The sequence below is a fragment of the Trachypithecus francoisi genome, unplaced genomic scaffold, assembly GCF_009764315.1.
Source record: "Trachypithecus francoisi isolate TF-2019V2 unplaced genomic scaffold, Tfra_2.0 Lachesis_group1, whole genome shotgun sequence".
NCBI classification, from domain to species: domain Eukaryota; kingdom Metazoa; phylum Chordata; class Mammalia; order Primates; family Cercopithecidae; genus Trachypithecus; species Trachypithecus francoisi.
In genome coordinates this window covers 46,282,122-46,300,063 of record NW_022681454.1, presented here as the reverse complement: position 1 = coordinate 46,300,063, position 17,942 = coordinate 46,282,122, and the positions used below count along the sequence as shown (strand labels likewise).

The 17,942-nt window shown below is 36.4% G+C and overlaps 1 protein-coding gene across 12 annotated transcripts in view; it reads left to right on the top strand.

Annotated features, from left to right (window-relative positions):
- Window positions 1-17,942, top strand: part of PTPN13 (protein tyrosine phosphatase non-receptor type 13) — a 227,187-nt gene that overhangs the window by 35,138 nt on the left and 174,107 nt on the right. For all 12 annotated transcript variants that reach the window (XM_033214154.1, XM_033214164.1, XM_033214160.1 and 9 more), the window contains exon 2: window positions 3,941-4,060. In XM_033214154.1, coding sequence (XP_033070045.1) covers window positions 3,946-4,060 — 115 coding nt within the window. In that variant the 5' untranslated portion in view covers window positions 3,941-3,945. The remainder of the gene's footprint in view (window positions 1-3,940; window positions 4,061-17,942) is intronic.

The window sequence follows — 17,942 nt, the reverse complement described above, 5'->3', positions numbered from 1 at the left end:
TTGTTATCTTTGGAGCTAATGATCTAAAGTGCTATAATAATGGTAAATAAACATATGTAAGAGAGAAAGATGGTGCTAGTAGGCAATTTATAAGCTGATAGCTTTGTTGTTTGTTTTCTAGGAAGCTGCTGTAATACTACATTAAATTCTGACATTGGGTGATCAGAGTGAGGCAGTTTTAAAAAAAAGTCCTTAAGTTCTTGCTTAGCGAAGCTGTAGATTAAAAATATTAAATCTATTCTGATAGCTTGATGATAACTTTGAAAAACAAATGTTCCTGTCTATGTTTTGGAGTTCTAAGATGTTCTAACCAGAAATGTTCATAAAGATCCTATATTGAATATACAAAAAAAAGTTTAAATAAAAATTAACAGGGTATTGTTATAATTTATACCCTTATCAATCAAGCAGCAGACATATAATTAGTAATCTTTGTAGCTAGAAAAATTAATTGCTGAAAAAATTCTATTGTGTGAGAAGTTACTTTTAACCTTTTCATTTTTTTATTTGTAGGGAATAATTATATTTTAAAACCCAATTTATTTTTAAAAAGTAAGTAAAAACAGTATCTTAGGATTTAAAACCTAGTCTGTCTCTTGTGCTCTCTATATATACACATATATGTATGTGTGTGTGTATGTATATATAAAGCCAACATACTGGTTTTACAATGGGATACGTAAGATATCATCATAAGCAAGTTATTTTGTTCTCCTTTTTTCCTTCCTTCCTTCCTTCCTCCCTTATTTCACCAGAGGAAGTTCTGCCTCTATATAAAAACCCAGGTCCATAATTCCCTCCTTGCCCTTTGGTAATACTAATGACTACAGTCACTTAAACTCCATAATTAAAAGTACCTAGTCAGTATATTAATCAATATTTCAGTGTCCATTCAGAGCTAAAACTTTTCCCTTCCCTAGCTAAGATGATCTATAGATGGAAGACAGTGTGATTAGCTTCTCTTTTTGTTACTTTTCTCCTCACCCACTGGCAAGTTGCTGTATCTCACCCCATCAGGATCTAAAGAAGAGAGAAAGCGAGGTAAACAGTTATGTTGTTGTTTTTAGCAGACTCCTGTTGTGAAATTGCTTTACTGTTTTTGAACTTCATATGTGTTTAAGGCTGGCCCTTTTTTCTTGTATGTACTTTTGTGGGTTCTTCACAGTCCTTCACTGGAACTATACTACATGTGACACTACAGAAATTTTTCCCTCCAGCTAGCCAGTGCCCCTAACCCTTCTAGCCCTCAGCCTAGTTTTCTTTCAGGCCATTCCACAGTAGAAATAATTCTAATTTGAATACTTCTTCTTTCTCTTTCTCCTCTTCTTTCCCTTCTCTCCTTTTCCCCTCCTTCCTCTGCTCCTCCTCCCTTCTTCCTTTTTCTTGGTGGTGGTCTGGGTACTTCCAACCTAGAGTTCTGGGTGGAACTCTGGGTAGAATTTTTTAAACAGCTTTTCGAGATATACTTCACATACAATAAAACTTACCCTTTAAAAAAATTATTTTTAGTTTTTTAGAAACAGTCTCACTCTGTCAACCAGGCTGGAGTACAGAAGCATGATCATAGCTCACTGTAACCTCAGACTCCTGGGTCCAAGTTAGCCTCCCTTTTCAGCCTCCTAATAGCTAGGACTACGACAGGCACCACCATGCCCGTCTAATTTTATATTTTGTAGAGATGAGGGTCTCCCTGTGTTGTCCAGGCTGGTTTTGAACTCTGGCCTGAAGCAATCTTCCTGCCTTAGCCTCCCAAATTGCTGGGATTACAGGCGTAAGCCACTATGCTCAGCCTTCACCCTTATAAAGTATATCTTTAGTGATTTTTAGAATTTTTGTGCAACCACTGCCACTATCTAAATTTTAGGACATTTTAACCCTCTGGGTAGGATTTCGTATGGGTCCAGACTGGCCCTCTGCGTGGCTGTGCTTCCTTGCTGCTCTCTTACCCTGAGCAGTGGAAGTAGAGCCGGCTCCTGATACCGTATGCCTCCTCACTCTTGTGTACCCTCACCTGTCTACCTCTTGTTGCTGCCTCAGAGTGATAGGCAACACCTTTAGAATCCTAAAATGTGTATTAGGCACTGTCTGCTGTGCCCTCCACTAATTCCAGAGAACATATATCAAGGACTCCCAGGGGTCCCACTGAAGCTTCTTTCACTGGCTTGAGGTAAAAGGAAGGTACCTTTCCACATCCCTCCCACTTTGGAGGAGACATGAAAATCAGCACACAACTCTCTTCAAATAAATTCTTGTGCAATCTTTGCTCTGTTCTTTATACCCTGAGTATAGGCTTTAGAGCTATCTAACCAGTTCTCAGACATATTACTTTGGAAATTTGCTACAAGGTAGTCCTTCTTACAAGTCATGTTGGTGTCTGATTGCTAATAGTATCTGATCCCTCTGTTGAAACTTCCAGTTTATTAATATTTTTCATGTAGAAGATAACTCACATATCTTTAGAAAGGAATGAAGCTTCTACTTTTTTCTCTTGAATAAATATGCTATTATATCATAAAGTCAGTGAGAACCTAGAGACTTTGGCGTGGGCAGGGGATCTAAATAAATAATCGCACTTCTTGTACAACCTAAGTAAAAGCGCTTTTGGCTTTTTTAAAGTAGTATCTTATATTTTCCTTTTAACTATCACATTGTGTATATAAGTAGACACCCTGGAGGCAGACTTTAAGCCTAAAATGTTTTAGTAAACATTTAAAAAGGAAAGTGAAAGGACAAGACTGGCCTCATTTATAGTTGGAATTGCTTTTTTCAGTCAGGATTCAGTATCATAAATCTAAATTAAAAGAAAATAGTAGCTTGTCTTGTTAGTTGAGTAAACAAAGTCAACTTTTATCTAAAACAGATGTTTTTACAGGTTAACTTTTAAACTCCTTATTTGGCTTCTTTTCCAAATCTGCTTCTCCCTTACAATAGAAATATACTATCTACGTTATGCTTAAATTGGTTTTTTCTGGGTAGAAATCTTACGAATCACTCTAAGAACAATTTTCAAGCTGTGTCAATTTAGGAAAATTTATATAGAAGGATTTTAACTAGTTATATTTTCATCTTTTAACATAGAAATAGGTTTATTAAGCTCCATAGAAAATCTTAAGTTTTATCAGTATATCATCTACTTAATTGAACGCCATTGGAAAAATTGACCTGACAAAAATTTCAGGACAGACACTTTTCTGATCTTTTATTAATCCACTGTCTGTAGAATCATATATCAAAGCATGTTCACAAGCATAACCACTTCCCTTGTCATAGCCACCCAAAATGACATTTTTATTGTCACTATCATTCCTATGTTATAATAGGGAAACAGAGGTTTAACGGAAAAGTGACTTTCCCAGGGAAAAATGGTGAGTTGCCAACAAAACTGGGTCTGGAAATACTTAATTGCATTTAGTGCAAAATATACAGTTACAGTATATATAGGAGATAATAGAAATCAACTAAAGAATGGAAGAAATGTGTTCCATCTTATTCCCGACTTCCCCTACCATGGCCATAGGTTCTCCTGTCTATTTCTCTCTACTTTTATATCTGGGATGGATAGGATGAAACCTGGAACAGAAATCTGAAAGGCCTTCATTCAGTTCAGTCTGACTGCTTTGGTTTATGATCTGTATTTTTGTGCCTCCTAGTACCCTGGGGTCTCTGCCTTTTTCCATGAAGTAGTCAGTCACCACCGCCATTCTCCAGTTCTGTCTCTGAAGTTGACCGTGTTGGGCTTGGGCAAGTGGTTATTTTGAGGATTTTTCCCTCCAATTCCTTTACCTTCTATGAGTTTAAGGTAACATTTAGATTGATAGCCATATTGAGAAATTAGGTAGACAGGGGGCTTATAGTCTGTCATCACTGATGTAGAGCTTTCACTACTGCAAGTACAGTTAAGTTGCTGATGCATCAACCGTCTGTTACCTTTGTTTCCCAGGTAATATGCACGTGTCACTAGCTGAGGCCCTGGAGGTTCGGGGTGGACCACTTCAGGAGGAAGAAATATGGGCTGTATTAAATCAAAGTGCCGAAAGTCTCCAAGAATTATTCAGAAAAGGTAAGCTGCTGATGCTGCTGCTGTTGTTGTTGTTGTTGTTTCAGTATTCGGTAGCTAAAAAACAGATACAGGGTCAGAGATTAGATTTTTGTTTCATTATTCCTGTGCCTTTGGCAGAGTATGAAAGGAATACTTTCCTTATCTCTTTTAGGACTGAAAAAGCTCAGCTATTATCTATATTCATTAGAATATCTTCTATGTGCCCAGCATTGCACCAGGCAGCAAAAGTTTAATGGTGATTGAAACCAAAACAGTTCCTCTCAGTTTAGAGCTCACAGTTCAATGTGGAAAATAGCTATTAATAAAATATTTGGACCAGGCGGCTCACATCTGTAGTCCCAGCACTTTGGGAGGCTGAGGTTGGGGGGTCACTTGAGGTCAGGGGTTTGAGACCAGCCTGGCCAACATGGTGAAACCCCATCTCTACTAAAAATACAAAATTTAGCTGGTGTAGTGGTGGGTGCCTGTAATACCAGCTACTCAGGAGGCTGAGGCAGGAGAATCACTTGAATCCAGGAGGCGGAGATTGCAGTGAGCCCAGATTATGCCACTGCACTCCAGCCTGGGTGACAGAGTGAGACTCCATCTCAAAAAATAAATAAATAAAATAAATAAATAAAAATTATATATATATATACACACACACACACACATTTGTACTGTATAAACAAATGTAAAAAATGCAGCCATGTCAAGGGCTAAAAGGGAGGGATTCAGTGACTCTCTGAGAAGTCATAATAGGAGGATTTGACTTGGTCATAGGGCAGAAAAGGAAGGCACTCCTACGCAAGTCATTCTTGTGCTAAGACCCAAAAGAAAAGTTAACCAGGTGAGAGGGAGGGGAAAAAAATCTGGTAGAGAGAATAATACAGGCATCCCTGTTACTCTGAATTGGAATAATATAGGGTCAACAAGTATTTTGGTGTTTCCCTGTAGAGGGGATCTCTTGGTCCAAGTGGTTGTGTGGCATTGTAGAGTTAGAAAAGTTAGAGTCATCTTTTGGTTGTCCAGAAATATTTGATATCATGCCAGGAGTTGCACATGATGATGGTGTTTGCCATTCATAGCATGTGACCAAAACTTATTTAGAATGGTAGGTGAAAAAACCAAGCTTCATCTAAAGAATTAGTCTCTAAAATTGATTTGAATGCATGATGTATCAGGCACAAAAAAGCCTGACAGAAATAAGTAAGGATTGAGGGTAGTGATAGTTCTGAAAACATGGTACCAGCAACATTAGCATCTTTTGAAAACTTGTTAGAAATGCAACAATAAAACACACATTAGAGACCTACTGAATAAGAAACTCTGGGGGTACAGCCCAGCAATTTGTGTTTTAACAAGCCCTCAAGGACATTCCGATGCATGCTAAAGTTTGAGAACCATCTATAGGATAGAGTTGCTAAAGACCAGGAGCCATGGGAACCTTTTGAAAGATATAGGGATAACTACTGATTGAGTACAGGAAAGTATAGAGACAGGGGAAGAGTGTTTGGAGACAAGTGGTAAAGCTTTGTTGTTTTTGATGTTGTTTTTTAATTCAGAGACAGGATTGTGAAGAAATAGTGTTAGGGCCCATGCACTGGTGCTATAACCTTTATGTTTGATGATCTTTAATTAGAGTTAGTATTAATTTAAAGAACATTTATTCATTTGATCTAATATCACTTAACCAAAAATCTGGCTATTTTAAATAAACATTATTGCTTTGTTTGCTTTACTTTATTTTTCAGAAAATTTTCAGAAAATTGGAAAGTATAGACACTCCAGAGTATTCAGAATGTAGCTGTGCTCCAAAGGTGTTATTGAAGGAAAGATATGTTGATGGCATTATTTAGTCAATTAATAATTGTCAATTAATATTTAAGAAATACTTTCTACTTGTGAGGTATTGTGTGGAAGATCCGAATAAGTAGGTGTCACTTTTGCCCTTAAGGAATTTATTCAGATAAAAGACACAACTGCAAATTTACCACTTCAAAACAATGTGCCTGATGAGTGACATAGACAATAAGTACTGTAGACAATAAGTACTACAGATATTCAGAGGAGGAAGAGAGAATACCTCTTTTTATTATACTAATGGCAGGATTATTGCTCAGGCCATGACTCATAGAACATAAAGCATCTTGCATACTGTAAGTACCTAAGGGTTTTTCCTTGTTTTCACATTTCATAATGTTAATAGAGATCAAATGAATATAAAGGTGTTGTCATTGAGAGGCAATTATTGCATAACATATTGGCACATTATAATTAAAAGACTTACCAGATGTAGTATAAAATTAATTGTGAGGTAGCTGTGTGTTAAATGCTGTGCAATAGGAGCTGGTTAGCATAAGGCCTCCAGTCTAATTCACAGAGTATTATCAGTAATACAGAGAGATTGAATTTGATTTCTTTGGCAGTTTGAAGATTACCAATTGTCATGATTGCCAATTGGAAATTTCTATGTATTTGGAGGAAATAAATTCTTATTTGATTTAATTTATCAGAAATTTATGAGTTTTCATTCTTTGTATTTGATTACACAATATCTTTTCATATATTTGATCACACAATATCTTTTTGTCACAAGTTCTTCTCCTGACTCTTGTAACAAATTGAAATAAAATAATTATTAGTTTTTTTATTTTATGGATGAATGTTGGTTGTCTTAGTTCTCTCGTAGAGTCCTTTTGCATAACACTGGGAGTGGCGGGGGGAAAAAAGTGGGTAAAATATAATGGTGTCCAAGAAGTTTATTTGTTTTTTTAAAATGCTTTCTTGTCAATGACTTTTCCCCCATATCATCTTGAACTTGCACGTTGTTCCCGTTTCTTTTTCAATAGCATGAGTGCAAGCATGCTATTGACATTCCTATAAAAGGGGGCTGTAAATAAGCATTTCTATTGGGATATTACTGAACAAAGGTCAAGAAAATTATCTGTTTCTTCATATTTTTGAGCCTCCCAGCAATTGAAGGCTTTCCATTTTTAAAAGCAAAATTGCTATGGTTATTATTCATAGGATAATGATATCTAAGCATGGCCTTATTGAAAGACACCATCTTCAAGTGACTTCTCTTCAGAGGAGGGAAAATGTAAAACTTTTAATATTCATGCACTTCTAAACATGTAGATGAAGGTGATGATGAAAGCTGGTTCTTCTTTTGGTGTAAGTTTCTTAGTTTTGTTGCCTTGTGGTTACTAAAACATGCCATCTGTATGACTACCCTGAGAAATCATAAGATAGTATTTTTTGAGATTTTCTTGTTATCTTACACATGATCTATCTTTATAAATATTCTGTGGTTTGAAAAGAATCGTACTGTCTATTCCTAGGCTATAGCCTAAGCTCATTAATGTTTGTGCTTACAATTTTTTTATACTTTATTAGTCTGTATTCTTCATCTTCAAATTCCTAGGGATAGTCAAAACTTCCCACTATGATTGTTTTTGTCTGTCTTCTTCTGTAGTTACATATTTTCATGCAATTTTGTGTGATACATGTGATGGCTAACAACTAATATAAATGGACAAGATATTTTATTAATATAAAGTAAGCTTTTTTCTTTCTACAAGTCATTGCAATAAATTCTGTTATCTGCTCTTAATATTGCCACCTTTGTGTCATTTTTGTTGACATTCACCCACCTTTCCTATCTCTAGTATAGCTTTCCTCCTTCCTTAATTTTCACATCCTCTGTGCTGTAATTTAAGTACTTTTTGTGAATAGTAGATAGCTAGATTTTATTTTTACCTAGCTGAGGAGTTGCTGTTCTTTAATTAGGAAGTTAATTGCAGTTATTGAAATAAAAGTTCTGGGAAAGTTTACTAAGAATCTTCCTGTGTTATGATTTCCCAGTTGTATGCCTTTCAGTTCATCTTTTCTTCTCTTTTTTTTTTTTTTTTTTTTTTGAGATGAAGTCTCACTCTGTCGCTCAGGCTGGAGTGCAGTGGTGCAATCTCAGCTCACTGCAACCTCCACCTCCCGGGCTCAAGTGATTTTTGTGTCTCAGCCTCCTGAGTAGCTGAGATTACAGGCATGTGCCACCACACCTGACTAATTTTAGTAGAGACGGGGTTTTACCATGTTGGCCAGACTGGTCTTGAACTCCTGACCTCAGGTGATCCACCCACCTTAACCTCCTCAAGTGCTGGGATTACAAACGTGAGCCACCGCGCCTGGCCCACTTCATCTTTTTAACCGATTGAGAATCCTAGCTTATGTCAGAAAAACATATATACATTTAAGATTTTAACTTTTATATCATGGATGAATTCATATAGGAGCTCGGTGTTCCTACATAATAAAAAAAAATGCTATTCTCTTGCTTTTTATGAATAATCTTTAAAAGTGAGGTTATTGCTACCTTGGAAAACTTAGCTTACAACTGTAGTAATTGTCCAAAACAGTATTTTTTTTTTTTGGTTATGGAACTGTTGCTCTCTGCAGAAAACAGCTCTTTCGAATCTTGAGGTTTTAGGGTGTTAGGTTGATTGATTAGTCAGAGGAAGAGACTGAATTTCCCTCACTTAGGCAAGGATATAAATCCCTTTATAAGTAATCACTTCTGGTTCCCTATTTAATAAATAAAAGAATAATTAATGAAATGAGTAATTTCAATAAACAGTTAAAAGATGATAGAATAGGCTGGGCGCGGTGGCTCACGCCTGTAATCCCAGCACTTTGGGAGGCCGAGGCAGGCGAATCACGAGGTCAGGAGATCCAGACCACGGTGAAACCATGTCTCTACTAAAAAATACAAAAATTAGCCGGGTGTGGTGGAGGGCGCCTGCAGTACCAGCTGCTCCAGAGGCTGGAGAATGGCGTGAACCCGGGAGGCGGAGCTTGCAGTGAGCCGAGATCCCGCCACTGCACTCCAGCCTAGGCGACAGAGCGAGACTCCATCTCGAAAAAACAAAAAACAAAAAACAGAAACAAAAACAAAAAAATAATAGAATAAAGCATTTGATAAAGAGAAATATTAAAAGCAAACCAGGTTCATTGTCTGCATTAAAAAGTTCCAACAGATACCAACAAGTGCCCTGGGAGCATTGAAAGACCACGTTGTGTTTCTTATATTCTTTGAAAGACAAATTTGGATCAGATTGTAGAGGACAGAGCATATATAATTATTTGGCTGTATTTCATTTTTATAAAGTCTTATTATAGTGAAAATGACAAATTACTATAGAAAGCTAAGACAAATATCAGACTTCTCTTCACTCCTAAAAAAGTGCTTAAAAATTAGAATTTATAGATAACTTTAAAAAATCTTATTAGGGAATAAATCTATTAAATAATATCAGCAAAATTTAGTGAATATTATGTTCTATTTTTTATACAATTACTTTTCTTGCATAAATACTTTCAGGAAAATTCTCTTGCTACTAAAATGAAAAAGTATATATAAGAAATATCTGCATAAACTCAGAACCACACACATATTTTTTAATTTATGGAATCAAACTCTTAGAGCTGAAAAGATTTTAATCTGTTCAGTCTAACTAATTATCTTAGAGATAAGGAAACAAAGCCCAGTTTAAATGACTTATAGGAGTTAGTATTGGCAGAGCAGAAATAACTATTTTAAAGCAAGTCATTATCAACTTACACCTATTTAGAGCTATAAAATCACTTCATGTATAAAAAACAATAAAGTTTAAAAATTGATAGCACTCTTATGAATACAGCAACAGGAGGTTTACAAAAACAGTATCAGGTGACATGATTTCAGATTCTGTAGTTATTAAAAAAATTAAGGGAAAATGATGAACAAATTGTTGGAAGTATTCAACAACTTACATGAAATGGACACCTTAAAAGACACAAACTACCAAAGCTCACTCAAGAAAAAAAAAGACAGCCTGAATTGCCCTATATCTATTAAGATGATTGATTTTTTCTTTTTGAAGACAGAGTCTCACTCTGCCACTCAGGCTGAAGTGCAGTGGTGTGATCTTGGCTCACTATAACCTCTGCCTCCCAGGTTCAAGCTCTTCTCCTGCCTCAGCCCCCCGAGTAGCTGGGACTACAGGTGTGTGCTACCACGTTTGGCTAATTTTTTTTGTATTTTTAGTAGAGACATAGTTTCGCCATGTTTGCCAGGCTGGTCTTGAACTCCTGCCCTCAAGTGACGTGCTCGCATCAGCCTCGCAAAGTGTTAGGATTACAAGCGTGAGCCACCACACCTGTCCAAGATGATTTAATTTATAGTTTAAAATACTCCACAAAGAAAATTCCAGGCCCATGTTATTTCACTAGGGAATTCTACTAAAAATGTAAGGAAAAAATAATAGCGTTCTATACAAACACTATTAGAACATTGAAGAGAAAGGTATACTTCCCAACTCATTCTATGAGGACAGCATTACTATGATTTCAAAATCAGACAAATACGTAAGAGAAAATAAAACTGCAAACCAATATGTCCCTCCTGCCTCAGCCTCCCAAAGTGCTGGGATTACAGGTGTGAGCTGCTTGAGTTCATGAGTTCATGACCAGCCTGCGAAACATGGTGAAACCCCGTCTCTACAAAAAATACAAAAATTAGTCAGGCGTGGTGACATACACCTGTAGTCCCAGCTATTCAAGAGGATGGCTTGAGCTCAGGAGGTTGCAGTGAGCCAAGATAGCACCACTGCACTCCAGCCTGGGCAACAGAATAAGACCCTGTCTCAAAAAAAAAAAAAAAAAAAAAGAAAAAAAAAAACTCTCATATAGGAATAGAAAGGAACTACCTCAACCTAATAACAGGTATCTTCACATCATACTGGTAAATCATTGACTCTTCCCCTGAGATCAGGAATAGATCAAGCGTATCTGCTCTCATTACTTATATTGAACATTGTATTCTAAGTTCCAACTAGTGCAAATAAAACAAGACAAAAGGCATCCAGATTAGAAAAAAGTAAAATTGTATGTATTTGAATATGACATGTTCTATATAGAAAATTTGATAGAATCCAACAAAAGCCACTTGAACTCATAAATGTTTAACAAGTTGAAAGATACAAGATCAATATGCAAAAAACAACTCTTTTACCATTTAGAAATAGTTAAAAAAAAAGTAAAATATGGAATACAAAATTTAACAATATGAAAAAATTAGAAATAAACCTGACAAAAGATATGAAGGCCTATGTAACAAAAACTAAAACACAGTGCTGAGAGAAATTAAAGAACACCTAAATAGATAGAGAGCTACAGTGTGTTCCTGTATTGAAAGACTCAGTATTGTTCAGATGTCAATTTTCTCTAAACTGATCTCTAGATTCAGTGCAATTCCAACAGGCTATATTTTTTTGTAGAAAATGACAAGTGGATTGTAAAATTCTTATGGAAATTCAGTGGACTTACAGTAGCCAAAACAACTTTGAAAAAAGAACAATGTTTGAGGACTCTCACTACCTGGTCTCAAGATTTATTATCAAGCTACAGTAATCAAAATAAACAACTAGATCAATTGAACATAATAGCGTCCAGAAATAAATCCACACCTATATGGTCAATTGATTTTCAAGAAAGAAAGGATGCTCTTTTCAATGAATGGTGCTGTAATAATTGGATATCCATATACCAAAAATTAAAGTTCTTTAAAAAAATGAGACAGTAGTTGTGTCCCTGAGTTAGGCAGAGATGTAAATAAGACAAATGTATGATCCATAAAAGAAAAAAAGAGATACAGTGGACTTCATCAGAATCAAAAACATCCACTCTTCTAAACATATTGTTAAGAGAATGAAAGGAAAAGACCTACACTGGGAGAAAATATTTGCAATTTTTTTTTTTTTTAAGACAGAGTTTCCCTCTGTTGCCCAGGCTGGAGAACAATGGTGAGATCTTGGCTCACTGCAACCTCTGCATCCCAGGTTCAAGCGATCCTCCCACCTCAGCCTCTCAAGTAGCTGGGATCACAGGAGTGTGCCACCATACCCAGCTGGCTATTTTCTTGTATTTTAGTAAAGATGGGATTTTGCCATCTTGGCCAGGCTGGTCTGGATCTCCTGGCCTCAAATCATCTTCTGCCCACCTCGGCCTCCCAAAGTGCTGGGATTATAGGCATAAGCCACTGTGCCCAGCCAGCGACTGAAAGTTTCATAGACTGCTAGTGGAAATGTAAAGTGATACAGCTTTACATTTGGGAAACTGATAGTTTCTTTAAAAGTTAAATAAACCTGCCATATACATTCCTAGTTACTTAAAAGAGATGAAACCGTATGTCCACACAAAGACTTGTACATGAATGTTCATAGCACATTTCTTTGTGGTAACCAAAAGCTGGAAACAATACAAATGTCTATCAACAAGTGAATAGATAAACACATTGTGATATATTCATATAATGAAATGCTACACGTCAATAAAAAGGAGTGAACTATTGATACGTGCAACAACATCGATTAATCTCAAAATAATTATGTTGAGTGAAGGAAGTCAGACAAAAAATAGTACGTTCTATATGATTCTAATCTAAAACTCTAAAACATACAAACTAAGCTGTAGTGACAAAGCAGATCAGTGGTTTAGGGATGAGAGATGATGGGGATGAAGCAGGGAATTATAAAAGATCATGAGGAAACTTTTAGAGGTGATGGACATAGTAATTATCTTGATTTGATTGCCATAATAGTTTCACAGGCTTATTCATATGTCAGAACATCAAATTGTACTCTTTTAGTATGTACAATTATTGTATGTCAGTTATTCCCTAACAAATCTGCTTAACAAAAAGGAGTATCATCAAATATTTTTTCAAAAATTGTTTAAATTTAGAGCTTGATGTTTTTTCTTATTAATTTTAAACTGTGTTTCTAAAAGAAAAATGTTTTTCAGTCAAATGCTATACCTGACTTTTTTGAGCCAAATGTTCATTTTTTCTCTTTGTAGATCAGCAGGAGTAGACTACCCACCTTTAAAATATGTGTATAATAGAATTTTCTAATAAGTATATTTAAATTAGTTTATGGAGTTTAGTTTTTAAAATGACTGAAAACATTTTTTAAAATGAAAAAAATTCAGAACACTGAAAACATTAAAAATAGACAATGTTATGGGATTGTGTTCCTCAAAAATTCATGAAGTCCTAACCCCTAATACCTCAAAATAGGACTGTATCAAAGATAGGGTTTTCAAAGAACTAATAACGTTAAAATACAGTTATTAAGGTGGGTCCTAATCCCATATGACTAGTGTCCGTATAAGAAGAGGAAATTAGGACATAAACACATACAGAAGGAAAACTATGAGAAGATACAGGGAGAAGATGGCCACCTATAAGCCAAGAAGAGAGTCCTCAGAAGAAACCAACCCTGCCAGCGCCTTGATTTTGCACTTTTATGAAAGTGCAGAATTGTGAGAAAATAAATTTCTTTAACTTAAGTCATCCATTCTATGGTACTTTGTTATAGCAACCCAAAAAAATGAATACAGGCAGAATGAAAAATAATAATAAAACATCTAGAAATAATATATGTGGTGACTAAATTTAAAACCTCAATGGAGATCTTCAACAGATTAAACAGATTATCATTATTTATTTATTTATTTATTTATTTATTGTATTTTTTTTTTTTTTGAGATGGAGTCTTGCTCTGTTGCCCAGGCTGGAGTGCAGTGGCGCAATCTTGGCTCACTGCAAGCTCCGCCTCCCAGGTTCACACCATTCTCCTGCCTCAGCCTGCCGAGTAGCTGGGACCACAGGCACCTGCCACCACACCCGTTTAATTTTTGTACTTTTAGTAGAGACGGGGTTTCACCTTCTTAGCCAGGATGGTCTCGATCTCCTGACCTCATGATCCGGCCGCCTCGGCCTCCCAAAGTGCTGGGATTACAGGCGTGAGCCACCACGGCCGGCCATTTTTAGTTTTAATTATTATGCCTACATACTAGTTATTTTTGAGGTACATGTGATATTTTGAAAAAAGCATACAGTGTGTAATGGTCAAATCAGGGTAGCTGGGGTATTCATCACCTCAAGCATTTATCATTTCTTTGTATTAAGAACATTCAAATTCTACTCTTAGATATGTTGAAATATGCAATAAATTCTTAATTGCAGTTGCCCTATTGTACTACTGAACATTACATCTTATTTTTTCTTTCTAACTATTTTTATACCCATTAACCATCCTCTCTTTATCCCCCTTCCCTACTAACCTTCCCAGTTTCTGGTAACTCTCTATTCTACTCTCTATCTCCGTGAGTTCAATTTTATTTTTGAAGCTCCCACCTATGAGTGAGAACATGTGAAATTTGTCTTTCTGTACCTGGCTTGTTTCACTTAACATAATGTCCTACAGTTCCATCCATGTTGTTGCAAATGAAAGAATTTTATTCTTTTAATATGGCTGAATAATATCTATTGTGTATATATGCCACATTTTCTATACCCATTCATCTGTTGATAGATACTTGAGATGATTCTGTAACTTGGCTATGGTGAGTAGTGCTGCCGTAAACATGGGAGTGAAGATATCTCTTTGATACACTGATTTCCTTTGTTTGGGATAGATGCCTAGCAGTGGGATTGCTGAATCATATGGTAGTTGCATTCTTTTTTTTTTTTTTGTGAGGAACCTCCATACTATCCTCCATAGTGGCTGTAGTAATTTACATTCCCACCAATAGTGTACAAGGGTTCCCCTTTCTCCTCATCCTCACCATCATTTATTATTGCCTTTCTTTTTTATATAAGTCATTTTAACTAGAGTGAGCTGATATTTCATTGTAGCTTTAAATTTCTCTGATTAATGATTTTGAGCATTTTTTATATACTTGTTGGCTGTTTGTATGTCTTCCTTTCAGAAATGTCTGTTCAGATCCTTTGCCCACTTTTTAATGGGATTATTTGTTTTTTTCTCTTAAGTTGCTTGGGTTCCTTATATATTCTGGTTATTAATCTATCAGATGGATAGTTTACAAATATTTCTCCCATTCTGTGGGTTGTCTTTTTGTTGTTTCCTTTCCTACGCAGAAGCTTTTTAGCCTGATGTGATCCTATTTGTTCAATTTTGCTGTGAACAAAAATGGTTTGGTTGCCTGTACTTCTGAGATCTTACATAAGAAATCTTTGTGCACACCAGTGCCCTAGTGTTTTTCCCCAGTGTTTTTTCCTAGTAGTTTCATTGTTCCGGGTCTTAGATTTAAGTCTTTAATCTATTTTGATTTGATTTTTGTATATGGCAAGAGATAGGAGTCTATCTTCATTCTTTGACATATGGATATTCAGTTTACCCAGCATCATTTATCGAAGAGACTGTCCTTTCTCTAATATATGTTCCTGGCACCTTAGTCAAAAGTCAGTTCACTGTGCATGTACGAATTTATTTCTGGGTTCTCTATTCTTTTTCCTTTGCCTATGTGTCTGTTTCTATGCTAGTACTATGCTGTTTTGGTATCTATAGCTTTGTAGTATAATTGTGATGTTTCCAGCTTTGTTCTTTTTGCTCAAGATTGCTTTGGCTATTCTGAGTCTTTTGTGATTCCATATAAATTTTAAGATTTTGTTCTATTTCTGTGAAGAATTTCATTGATATCCTAGTAGTGATTGTATTGAATCTGTAGATTGCTTTAGACATGCATCATGTCTAAACATGTGTCATATCTAAACGCATGTCAACTACAGACATGTGTCATGCTTGGTTAATTTTTATTTAAACATTTAAACAATATTGATTAGTCCAATCCATGAACATGGAGTATCCATCCATTTTTGTGTATCCTCTTCAATTTATTTTCATCACTGTTTTGTTTTATTTTGTTTTGTTTTGTGGTGGAATCTTGCTCTGTCACCCAGGCTGGAGTCCAAAGGCATGATCTTGGCTCACTGCAGCCTCTGCCTCCTGGGTTCAAGTGATTCTCCCTGCCTCAGCTTCACAAGTAGCTGGGATTACAGGCGCTCACCACCACACCCAGCAAGACAGTCTCAAGTGATCCTCCCATCTCAGCCTCCTGAGGAGCTGGGACTGCAGACATGCGTCATGCCTGGCTGAGTTTTGTATCTGTTTGTAGAGAAGAGGTTTCACCACGTTGCCCAGGCTGGTCTCAAATTCCTGAACTCAGACTATCCACCTGCCTCAGCCTCCCAAAGGGCTGGAATTACAGGCATAAGCCATTGCAACCGGCCTGTTTTATAGTTTTAATTGTAGAGATCTTCTACTTCTTTGGTTAAGTTTATTCCTAGGTATTTTATTTTATATGTAGCACTTGTAAATGGAATTACTTTCTTAATTTGTCATATTGTTTGCTAATGGTATAGAAATGCTACAGATTTTTGTATGTTGAGTTTTGTATCCCTTAGCTTTACTGAATTTGTTTATCAGTTCCAAACGTTTTCTGGTAGAGCGTTTAGGTTTTTCTAAATACAAGATCATATCATTTGCTAGTAAGAATAACTTGACTTCTTCTTTGCCAATTTGGATGTCCTTTATCATTTCTCTTATCTAATTGCTCTGGCTAGAACTTGTAATTCTATTTTGAATAAAAGTAGAAGTAGGCATCCTTATCTTGTTAATGGATCTTAGAGGAAAAGCTTTCAGTTTTTCCCCATTCAGTACTAGCTGTGGGTTTGTCATATATGGCCTTGATCATGTTGAGGTATGTTCCTCTTCTATACTGTTTGCTGAGAGTTTTTATCATAAAGAGATGTTTAATTTTATTGAATGCTTTTACAGCATGTATTGAAATGATCATATGGTTTTTGTTTTCATTCTGTTGATATGATATCTCCCATTTAATGATTTACTCATGTTGAACTATCCTTCCATCCCTGGGATGAATCCCACTTGAACATAATGAATGATCCTTTTACTGTGTTGTTTAATTCAGATTGCTAGTATTTTGTTGAGGATTTTTGCATTTCTTTTTATCAGTAATACTGGTCTGTAGTTTCCCTCCCTCCCTCCATCCCTTCCTTCCTTCCTTCCTTCCTCATGTATTTTTGTCTGGTTTTAATATCAGGGTAATACTAGCTTCAGAGAATGAGTTTGAAAGTATTCCCACCTCCTTGATTTATTGGAATCATTTGAGTAGGGTTTGTATTACTTTTTTAAAAGTTTAGTAGAATTCAGCAGTGAAGCCATCAGGTCCTGGGCTTTTCTTTGATGGGAGACTTTTTACTACTGCTCTTATCTCATTACTTGTTATTGGTCTATTGTTACTTGGATTTCTTCATGGTTCAGTCTTGGTTGGGTGTATGTTTCTAGGAATTGATCCATTTCCTCTAGGTTTTCCAATTTATTGGGATATTGTTTCTCCTAGTAGTCTCTAATGATCCTTTGAATTTCTGTGATATCAGTTGTAATGTCTCCTTTTTCATCTCTGCTTTTTTTTTTTTTTTTTTTTTTTTGAGACGGAGTCTCGCTGTGTCGCCCAGGCTGGAGTGCAGTGGCGCGATCTCGGCTCACTGCAAGCTCCGCCTCCCGGGTTCCCGCCATTCTCCTGCCTCAGCCTCCGAGTAGCTGGGACTACAGGCGCCCGCCACTGCGCCCGGCTAGTTTTTTTCTGTATTTTTTAGTAGAGACGGGGTTTCACCGTGTTAGCCAGGAGGGTCTCGATCTCCTGACCTCGTGATCCGCCCGCCTCGGCCTCCCAAAGTGCTGGGATTACAGGCTTGAGCCACCGCGCCCGGCCTCATCTCTGCTTTTATTTAATTGGGTCTTGTCCCTTTTTTTTCTTACCTTGGCTAAAAGTTTGTCAGTTTTGTTTATCTTTTCAAAAAACCAATTAGCCAGGTGCAGTGGCACACATCTGTGGTCCAAGCTACACAGGAGGCTGAGGCAGAAGAATTGGATCAGCTGAGACTAGGAGTTTGAGGCTTCAGTGCACTATGATCACACCTGTGAATAGCCACTGTATTCTTGGGCAATATACTGTTGGACCATCTGTTAAAAACAAA